The sequence below is a fragment of the Nannospalax galili genome, unplaced genomic scaffold, assembly GCF_000622305.1.
Source record: "Nannospalax galili isolate Female #2095 unplaced genomic scaffold, S.galili_v1.0 scaffold749, whole genome shotgun sequence".
In the NCBI taxonomy this organism is placed as follows: Eukaryota; Metazoa; Chordata; class Mammalia; order Rodentia; family Spalacidae; genus Nannospalax; species Nannospalax galili.
Genome location: NW_008359885.1, coordinates 365,224 through 376,696, shown reverse-complemented (window position 1 = coordinate 376,696; position 11,473 = coordinate 365,224). Strand labels below are relative to the sequence as shown.

Genomic DNA, 11,473 nt, shown 5'->3' with positions numbered 1-11,473 from the left:
ATAAGGCCCCTGTCCCATTTTTAATAGAACATTATTGAGGTACATTTTTATATGCTGTGCCACAGATTTTGGGTGGGTGGGGTGGGGTGTGGAGATAAACACTAGTTTACTTATAACATTGTACTGGGGGGTCAACATTAATATTTATAAAGACAAAGCTTGCTTGGCAAATTTTCTTAAGTCCCAAATGTGATCTATTCTGGATATACTGAGAAGTGAAAAGGTTTTTGCTGAGTCTTCAAGAGTAAAGTGCGTGTATCTCATCACTCCACAGCAGCAGTAAATAAAGGAACTATTTGCCAATCTTCCTGGAGGGAGGGAAGGCACCGTATTTTCATTTTTTCAAAGGAAGATGAAACTGGGAAATAAAACATTCAGAGAAATACTGATAATACCCACATCAGTTTGCAACCCTGGTCTGGAATAAATGTCATGATCTATATAGATAAAAGATGATTCTATCTGGGGGAAAAACAAGTGAAAATGATTATATTTTCAAAATTAAAAAGCAGGGTCACATGTCTTATCAACAAAACCAATTATCTAAAATTAGATTTATCTCAGAGAATCTGAGACATATGGCCAACAAAATATCTCATTCTAAAATGCACCATATAGTAACAGGTACATTCTTCCAGGACAGAGCTTAATGCCCATTAAGAGACTGGTGTAGCCGGGCCTGATGGCACACGCCTTTAATCCCAGCACTTTCAAGGCTGAGGCAGGCAAATCTCTTTGAGTTCAAGGCCAGCTGGTCTACATAGCCAGTTCCAGGCCAGCTACCAAGCCCCTAGCATGGAGGGCGTCACTGAACTTTGGTCAAGGAAAAAGTGTCTGTGTGGCATCTTCCTTTCAGGAAACACAATGCAGTGAGCAGGATACTATGATGGTTATAAGATCCCAATAATCATTCTAAGCAGTGGGGGGGGGAAGAGAAGAAGAAGAAGAAGAGAAGAGAAGAGAAGAGAAGAGAAGAGAAGAGAAGAGAAGAGAAGAGAAGAGAAGAGAAGAGAAGAGAGGAGAGAGAACACAGAGAGACTAGTATAAGGGACAGTGGTATTCTAAATGACTTATTAAATAGTAACAAAGGTGATTTCCAGAAGATATCTAGACATTACCACCACCTGTATATCTCTGCCTAATGTTCATATAGTACCCTAAAATCAAATCAAATTCTTAGCAAACATATTGGTCCCATTAAACCATGTACTATTTAAAGCATAAACTGTAATGATTCAGAGTCACTAAAAAGACATAAAACCGAATTAGCATCTGGAAGGAAAAGTGAAAAGGATAAAGAAAATAATAAAGCATCCAACCTCCAAAATGATTAAATAGATGAGCCCTTTCATTTGGAGATTTATGTCTGCCTTAACTGCTTATTACAGAGGAAACCATGTGCACTGATCCCATCATAACTCCTATTCCACATTACAAAACCATTATTGAAATTTGGCACAATTAGCAACCTATTCAGAAGAAAGGATAACTGGAACAGTATATTAAGAGTGGAAACTGCACATCTAACCACTGCTCTTTTTAAGAGAACAGCGAACATTTTAGTAAGCACCAAGTTCACAGAGGAATAAAGAATATTCTGCTATGCTATAAAACCAATGGCACTGAAAACAATAAAGACAACTGTAATAATTTAATTTTTGCAATGGTCCCACTCTATTGTTCTGCTAATCCATTCACTGTTGTAGGATTAAGTTATTTACTGAACAGATTAGATTTTGTGTGATTGAAATTTTTTCTTGTTAAATTAACCTTAGTCACATCTGGTAGATTCAGATCATAATTTCAAATTTCCTCATAATTAGAGAAAAAAGTAAATATTTTTGCAAGGTTACCTAACCTTCTTTCCACTCTTCTCTTTATTCTACATTGTTTGAGAATTTGGGACATTCTTGATTTTAAAAGAGTTCAACATCTGGACATCAGTTTATATAAACTCTGTTTATTTTAGATCCTAAATTATGACACAATCTCATTGCTAGGAGACTTCCCTGTACCTGCTATGCTGGCAATGATATTAACATTTTACTGAAAATCTGGGGACTATAAAGTCAAAGGACTGCAGAGCTGAGAAACTCTAGAGTGGGTAAAGTGGGACTGCAGCCATGTAGCTGAGGAAATCCCTGCTAAAGTGCTGGGGAATGTGCCCACAGAGAAGACAGTACCTTTAGGCAACTTTGCAAATTTAAGTATCTTTCTTTTTTTCTCAGCTGCTAGAGAGATCACCTATGGACACAAGTGAAATTTAAAATTGAGATAATGTTTTTCATCAACTTGAAAAGTAAACAGCATATAAATAAATACTGGACAAGGGCAACCCTGTTACAGAATAACAGTAAGTTCCAAATGAACCTTCAAGACCATAATTTGACAAAAATGCAAACAAAGTAACAATGAACATATAATCCAATTTCAAAACTATATACAAACTCAAACATTTTAAACTGAAAGACATTACGCAACAAAATAAGACAACCCAAACACCAAAGGAAAAAACTGAAGATAAATGGGAACTTAATGGCACAAATGCCTCCAGAAAACAATGTGCTGCAACAATCTACAGGAAAGAACCTCCAAGAGGTCGTGGTTTAGATTTTCAAATGTTTTGGGGGAAAAGTGACCTGAGACTGATTCCTAAACCTATTGTGATTCTGAGTAAGATCTGGACATGCTCTTCAAATGACACTATGAGATGAGTAAACAAAATCTGGTCTCCTGCTTGACTCTCAATATGCAAATATATTCATGATCCTGGACTCTTTCTAGTAACACTGAAGGCTGAGGAGCTGACTGGTATAAAAGGAGGTGTGATTCTTTTCTTTTACCTATATTTTGGCCCAAGTCAAAAAATTAATTAATGAAATAAAAGATTCCTCATGTTACATGCTGGAGACCATATACTGTGAACAGTGAATCTACAAGTATTACTTTCAAAGCCTAGAGTTATCTGTTAGCAACGCAAGTTATCAAGAGGCTTTAGAAAAGGTTTGAAATGCCAACCACACCTTAGACATGAAAGATATGCATAAGTCCAAATATAGGATAAAAATCAACCAGCATGTCGTTCACTTCAGTCTCATCTTAAATAGGCACTGTGAGAATGGGAATGCTGCTGTACAATAATGAGTTGTATATAATGAAGTTAGTGTTCTGTAAGGAGTACCTGCTCTACATTAATTCCCTTTAGTTAAAATGCACATGAAATATTCAGGAAAAAATGTATCAGTCTATAAAAGGAGTTAGTGTAGAAATGAAAACGAAGCACTTGCATCTCCACTTCTAAAAACTTCACAAAGGTGCAAACAACATAACGCTTTCCCGGCTCACATGGGCAGGTCTGTACTATTATGTCTAGTTTTCCTGGATGTACCATCGTCTCGTGGCAGTGCTTTCTGCAAGTTTGACATAGCAGCAGTTCTCTCGATGTCTATCACAGCATATAGCTCTGTGCGCCTGGTAGGGGTTTGTGGAAGGGGAGTGGTAGGCGTTTTTGGAGTCTGAGGGTTGTCAGAGTCACTGCCACCTTCCAAATCAACCTGTATATAATTAAGTTGTCTGTGTTCTAAACTAGGGCGTCTGATATCAAAGTTAAAGACTGTCGGTGTACAGTCCCGACGCCTTGAATAGTCTAGTTTGTGAGCACTTGCTGGCACTGTTACATTCTCTGTATTTACATAGTTATGCATTGGATCTAGATTATTATGGTAGCCATTTAGAGATGGGGTCTTTGGTCCTAAATTGTCATCTTCATCTCTACTTAGCTTGCGGGCTTCCCAAACGGGAGGCAAAGACGGTAAATTTTCATAGTTTAATAATGCAGTTCTTCTCTGAGCTGAGTTGTTGATATTCTGGGTATCTGAGGTACTGGTGGACGTCAGACGACCTCTCCTGACCCCTGAGGCACTAGGAATAGATAGCCCATTTATATTTTCATACACCAGTTTGTTAACAGATGGTATATCTCTTCGTTCGTCACTGTCATAGCCAGTGTCCCATTCTGTGTTATTTGCACCACTTCCACTAACTTGATCTCTTCCAAGTTGTTCCAATTTCTCTTTTTCCATTAACTGCTTCTGAACAGGGGTTGGTCCTAAAACAAATTTGACTCCTTCGGGTTCAAGAACAATCTGAGGGTCCCTGTCTTCAATATTACTTGGTTCTTCTTTTGGTGTGTTGTTTTCAGCATTAGAAACTCTTGCCTCCAATGGGACATGCACACTTGCACGGTTTTTTCGTTCTTCTTGCACTCCCGTAGTGTTAACATATGTATGCACCTACAAGGAAACAAAGCAAGTAAGTAAGGTTTAAAACACAAACTAAAATAGCCCAATCATAGCAATTTTTTGATTTTTATTTTATGTATATGAGTGTTATATCTGTATGTGTGTAAGTGCACCCGTGTCCTGCAGTGCCTGTGGAGGTCAGAAGAGGGCGTTAGATCCTCTGGAACTAGAGTTCCAGGGTTGTTAGCTGCCATGTGGGTGTTAGGATTTGAAGCTGGGTCTTCTGCAAGAACAGCCAGTGTTCTAACTGTTGAATCATCTCTCCAGCCCCACGATTTTTTTTAGCATAGCCTCACTATGTAGCCCAAACTAGCCTCAAACTTGTAATCTAATTGCCTCTATCTCCCAAATACTGGGATTATTAGTATGCACCACCAGTCCTGTCTTAGAGTTAATAATCTTATTAACTTTAAAAAAAAATGTACAATTATGAGCTGGGCATGGTGGTACATACCTTTAATCCCAGCACTGGGGAGGCAGAGGCAGGCAGATTTCTATGAGATCGAGGCCAGCTTGGTCTCCATAGCCAGCTGGGGCTACAGAGATCCTATCTCACAAAAGACAGAAAAAAAAAAAAAAATACAATTACTTTAAAACTTTTGCACCATTTTTTTTTATCCTAATAAAAGATGAAGGAGGGGAAAGACTGTAGAAATCTCATTTATAGAAAGAATAACTACTTTAAAATAATATGTAGCATTATACTTATAAAACATACATATATCAGGAAGTCAGCTGCCCATGGTGGCATATACCTCTAGCCCCAGTTTTTGAGAGGCAGAAAGCTATCAAGTTCAAGGTTATATAACAAGACCCTGTCCCCACCCCTCAAAAAAGATTGTTATTTTGCTACTGTTCTAGAAAATCTCAGTAATGTATTAAAACATGATTTAGAAATAAGAAACAAGAACTAAAAAGGAAAACAAAAGTTTTCATCATTTGCTAATGATCTGACTGCATAAACAGAAAACCCCTACGTAAGAGTTCTATAAAATGTATAGATATAAAATAAACACCATCTAGTAACAAACCACTACTCAGAAAACTTCAATGGCATTTTAGAAAGATCACATAAAAATGTTTGAAAAAGCCGGGTGTGATGGCGCACGCCTTTAATCCCAGCACTCGGGAGGCAGAAGCAAGTAGATCTCTGTGAGTTCAAGGCCTGGTGTACATAGGGAGCTCCAGGTCAGCTGAAGCTACAGGGAGACCCTGTCTGAAAAAGACCAACAGGCCTGGTGTACACAGGGAGCTACAGGTCAGCTGAAGCTACAGGGAGACCCTGTCTGAAAAAGACCAACAACAACAAAAGTTTGAAAATATATGCTTAAAACTCTAAAGATTCAAAACGAAATGCAAAACTGAGGAAAAATATAATTATAATAATAATATAAAATGTTTACTATGTAAAGAACACAAAGAAATTTACTTTAAAAACACTGAAAACAGGCCAGGCAGGGTGCCTTTAATCCCAGTATTGGGAGGCAGAGGCAGGCAGATGCTCTGAGTTCCAAGCCAGCTGAGGCTAAAGGGAGACCTTGTCTCAACAAACAAACAAACAAACAAATATACAAACACAACCAAAAAGATCCCCCACAAAAACCAAAAAAAAAAAAAAATCAATTAAAAATCTTAATAGTAAATGATCATACAGCTTACAAAAGATAAATTTATCAGATAATATATACATAATATTCAACCAAGTACTTAATTCCATAAATGAAAACTAGTGAGGAACCCTAAACAGGATGTCCAAATATCCTCAATAACATCCATCTTTCTATTAGTACTTCACTAACTATAAGGTCTAAAATAGCAAAAACAGCATAAATTCTTAACCTACTGAAGATTATTGGGAACTGAGCAATAGTTATGTCTATCTTCATCTATAGATGCATCTCTCCTATAGACCTACATACTCAAAAGTTAAGTTTCTTTGACATCTGTAACTATTTCAGCATATGCTAGCACATGCATGCTATTTCTTCAAATTGTTCACTGCAAAAGTGAAATGTGCAGTGAAAGTTAAAATTCATACTAAGTAACATCTTTAAGTATTAACATATCAACACTTTAACATCACAGACTCATTTTTGCTGTTACACAGAAGCATATGCTTACTTGTTCCTCAGCCACAAGCAAAGGATGTGTAGATTCTTCACCAACTGAAGGTAAGCGAGCACTTCCCACAGAAGGATGCCTGCTTGAGGGATGGGATGAAGCATCTCCAAATGAGGGATATCGGGGATATCCATTAGGTAAGTTCTGAGCAGCAAACCCTGGAGCTGAGTTTTATTTTATTGGTTTAAGAAGAAAGGATGTGGAGTAGGGCAGAGAGAATAACATTGAGTGAGGATCTAAATTGCACTGAGGATTAAGAGAGACATTACTGGCAAGGCATACAGAAATTAGAATATAAACAACACCCTCCTCCAGTTTTACTTTTTATCAACTAAGTTTTCTTTTTTTGGCAATGCAGGTAATAAAACCCAAGGCTTCGGGCTAGGTAGACAAGCATTTTAAACTTAATTTTAAAATATTTTTTTATTTATTATTTTTATTTTATGTGTATGCCTGCAATGCCCACAAAGGACAGAAGAGGCTGTCGGATCCCCTGGAACTGGAGTTACGGACAATTGTTAGCTGCCATGTGGGTGCTGGGATTTGAACCTGGGTCTTCTGCAAGAACAATCAGTGTTTTTAACTGCTGAGCCATCTCTCCAGATCCCAGACAAGCATTTTAATGCTGAGCTAAAATTCTAGCTCTTCACTCAAATTTTAGATAATATAGGATATTTAATGTTTTCATTTTTAAAATGTTTATAACTGTAGATAAGTTTTTAAAATCGATAACCATTATATTGTTGAGTAAATAAGCCATTTCTAGCTGTTATAGATTAAACATTCATAACCTAGTCCTTATAAATGTCCGACATGCAAAATATGAGGGAAAATGGCTACTTACTTGTAGGTGTTCGAGGTGTTCTGGGGACTTCCAATTCGGTCTGATGATTATTCCTTTCGACAACTGGCTCTTCCACCACATTTATACTGTTATTTTGCATAATCTCTTGCAACATGTTAAATAATTCTTCTGCACGGGCACATTTAAACGCAAAAATTCCTACAAATATAAATCAAGAAGGAAAGATGGCAACCATGCCTTTAAAACAACTATAGGACCTTTGGTTAGAAAATTTCTTCTGGAGCATGGTGGTACATGCCTTTAATCCCAGCACCTGGGAGGCAGAGGCAGGCAGACCTCTGTGAGTTTGAGGCCAGCCTGGTCTACATAGCAAGTTCCAGGCCAGCTGAGACCCTGTCTCAAAAAAGCCAAAAAAAATAAATAAATAAATAAAACTTTCTTTTGCAGCAGTGATTGCAGAGACTGATGAAAGTACTGAAAATAAATGACTGTTGAATGCCCGCCCATAAATGGGACACCCTATCACTCCCTCCAAGACTTGGAATATCACAGAAGAGGGACCAAAAAGAATGGAAGAGCCACAGGAAGAGCGGGGAGCAGTGGGAAATGCTGACTTCCAGGCATGACACAGCTGTTGAACTCTTAACAGTAACTGTGATTATGTGCACAAGATCTACATGAGATTGAGTCCATACCCTGTCATGGAGGGGGAGATGGGCCCATCACACTGTCTCTCTCTCTCTCTCTCTCTCTCTCTCTCTCTCTCTCTCTCACACACACACACACACACACACACACACACATGAAAGTAGGAGGGGCTAACTGGGAAGAAAAAGGGATTTGCTGGACTGGAAAGGGAACAAGAGAGTAGGAAGGTGACTATGATCAAAATACATTAGGTACATGTATGAAAATGTCATAATGAAACCTATTTTATGCATAATTAATATAGGGTAATAGAAACATTTTTTGAAAAGCTGTAAGAACATGTATCAAGCTGGGCGTGGTAGCGCATGCCTTTAATCCCAGCACTTGGGAGGCAGAGGCAGGCAGATTTCTGTGAGATGGAGGCCAGCCTGGTCTACATAATGAGTTCTAGACTAGCTGGGACTACAGGAGACCCTGTCCCAAGAAGACAAAAAAAGAACAACAACAACAAAAATCCATATATCAAAGTTGAAAAGTTAAGCACAAGAAATTCTTTTAAATAACTTAACGATAAATTATACGTGTCTTAATTCAAAATATAAATTCAGAAAGCTCACAGATAATTTCCATTTGTCTAAGTGATAATGCCCCAAAGCAAAGAAAGCATGATTTGCACACCTACTCCAGCTGGCTTTTAACAGCAGGAGGAGCCCAACTCATCATTAACAAAGCAACGGTTTATCATCTATCAGGCTCTGGCTAGAGGTTTTATAACCATTATCTTGTTTAACTGTCATGATTCTGTAAGACAGGTATTATCATTCCCTTTTTTATAAAGTTCAACAGAAGGCATGTAACTTGCCAAGGCTATTCAACTAGTAGTAAAATCGTGATCATTGGAAAAATAGTTCAAGAGGCAGCTATGAAAATTCACATTAATCCAAGTTAGTTTCTATTTTTGTAAAATAGTCTGTCTCTGAAAAACCTATCTTGCAGATATTTATTTATTTATTTGCTTATTTATTTATTTTTGGTCTTTTTGAGACAGGGTCTCCCTGTAGCTCCAGCTGGCCTGGAACTTGTAATGTAGACCAAGCTGGCCTTGAACTCAGAGATCTACCAGCTTCTGCCTCCCAAGTGCTGGGATTAAAGGTGTGTGCCACCACGCCAGGCACTTTGTCAATTTAATAAGACTAATTATTTATTTAAATCTTAAAGTTGTTAGGTATCTTGGCATACTCTTTTAATCCTAGTACTCAGGAGGCAGAGGCAAGTGGATCTCTGAGTTCGAGGCCAGCCTGGGTCTACAAAGTGAGTCCAGATCAGCCAGGACTACATAGTGAGACCTTGCCTTTTAAAATAAGCCAAAATTTCTGCTACAGACCAAATGTTTAATACATGTTTGATAAATAAACAATTTATCTTATCTTTTAGTAGCAATCATCCTATTTGGGAGTTTTGTGTTTTTCTGCTTTTTCTGTTTTTGTTTTTGTTTTTTTAAGTTAAATTGGCACAGAGTCTTGTTATGTAACCCTGGATGGCCTGGAACTTGCTAATCAGAATTTGCAACAATCTTGCTTCTGCCTCCCAAGTTCTGGGTATTCAGGCATGTACCACCATAGCCAGCCTTGGGAGATTCTCTTTCAGGAAATAAAACACTACAATGCTTCCAATATGAGAATATCTAGAGAAAATAAATGCTTTACCTACCTTGTCCAGTCTGACACCTTCGACCACTTTCAAAAGAAAAGAGATTAGAGTCATAGCCATAACGTCGCAGGCAGAGGTAGTGCCACTTTACCGAGTCACGTTTTCGGGTGTATAAAATTAGTTCTGTGTCTGTAAGTTCCATTATGCCAGAGCCTAACTCATTCCCATCATCATCCACATTAATGACCTAAAAAGAAATGACAGTGGCTTAAACATTTCACCAATTTCAGGTTAATGGACTGCTGATAATTGGATCCCTTTTATTGTTCACTTGCTAGTTCACTAGCCCATTAATGTGTGTTCAGAGCACGGATGGATTATGCAGCAGTAAAATAATACTCAATTCATATGTGTAAGGAATTTATATTCCCGCTAGGCGTGGTGGCATACACCTTTAACCCCAGCACTCGGGAGGCAGAGGCAGGCAGATCTCTGTGAGTTCAAGGCCAGCCTAGTCTACATACTGAGTTCTAGAACAGCTAGGGCTACAGTCAGACCCTGTCTCAAAAAGATGAAAAAAATAAAAAAGGAATTTACATTCCCATGAGTAAAATAAGATACACAAACACAAGGTCAACACCATAAAACTGTGTATGATTAATTGACAAGTGAGTGTGACAGAGGGTGCAAAAGGCAGCAACTACTGCTTAAGGTGGCTAGAGAAAGTTTCATATAAAAAGAGGGACTGTAGTTAGACCTGGGATATGACTAAATTTAGATAGGAAATCAAATAATTGGGGAAATCTGGTGACTCAAGAGATATATGACACAATATGAGACACAATGCTAAAACAGAATAAAGACGGTACCTTTCAAAGAGTCCAAAATAAGATAGGCACAGACTTCATCTAACCAAAGACTTGTATTGCTGAGCTTCAGAAAATGCCCGAAGATGGGCTAGGTGTGTGGCTCAGTGGTAGAAAGCTTGCCTAGCATGCTTGAGGCCCTGGGTTCCAGTCCCAGTGCTCCAAACAAAGAAAATGGCCAAAGACTAAGAATAAAAGATAACATTTATTGAGAAGCTGTCATTCCCCTGGAACAGGGCCGAGTGTTTTGCATGTATTTTCCCCATTTAATATTTACAACAACCCTAGACTGCAGAACTCCATTGTACAAAAATGGAAATAAAACTTGGTGATCATGTAGGCTGTCCAAGGTAGAGAAACTGTGAAATAACAGGAGTGTGACTTACACTAGGTTTGTGTCATTCAGAGGCTAGGACTTATAGCATACTGATGTTAGGTTACAAGAGGCACTAAATACTTACAGGGGCATTTAGCCTAATTCAGCACAGGTTACTGAGGGATGAAAGAAGACATTGTATTGCAACCACAGGATGGATCACAGGGCAAATGCAGGTATAGTATAGTTAGGAAATCAAGCCAGACATGCCTGCAAAGCCTCTAGAGGAGGCAAAAGGAAGATTTGGGTTACAAGCCAGTCGGGGATACACAGTGAGACCTGTATCAAGAAAAAAAATTCTAGGTATGCACAAAAATGTCTGAAGAGTAGTGCTATAGTCTGGATCTTAAGTATCCCCCACAGGCTTAGGGTTAAAGACATGGATCTTAGTCTGTGTCTGTAGCACCACTTGGAAGGTGTCACCTTTAAAAGAAGGAGTCTTCTGGGTCACTGGGATATAACTTTGAAAGAGACAGTGGGATCCTGGGCCTGGTTCTATATCCTGACCAGGACATACATAAATTTGACATTTCTGCATTGATGTGCCATTTCATCATGGTCCCAAAGCAGTGGAGTTGATATATATATTGAAATGTATTGAACTCTCCAAAACTGACAACATAAAATTCCTCTTTAATGTAAGAATTTTTTTTTTTTTTTTTTTTTTTGAGAAAGGGCCTCCCTTTTACCCCAGCTCGCCCCGGAA

The 11,473-nt window shown here is 38.3% G+C and overlaps 1 protein-coding gene across 5 annotated transcripts in view; it reads right to left on the bottom strand.

Annotated features, from left to right (window-relative positions):
• Window positions 1-935: 935 nt before the first annotated feature.
• Window positions 936-11,473, bottom strand: part of Frs2 (fibroblast growth factor receptor substrate 2) — a 122,654-nt gene continuing 112,116 nt past the window's right edge. For all 5 annotated transcript variants that reach the window (XM_029558983.1, XM_008823699.3, XM_008823698.3 and 2 more), the window contains 4 exons: window positions 9,586-9,772; window positions 7,267-7,425; window positions 6,423-6,586; window positions 936-4,292 (listed from right to left, as the gene is read on the bottom strand). In XM_029558983.1, coding sequence (XP_029414843.1) covers window positions 3,342-4,292; window positions 6,423-6,586; window positions 7,267-7,425; window positions 9,586-9,772 — 1,461 coding nt within the window. In that variant the 3' untranslated portion in view covers window positions 936-3,341. The remainder of the gene's footprint in view (window positions 4,293-6,422; window positions 6,587-7,266; window positions 7,426-9,585; window positions 9,773-11,473) is intronic.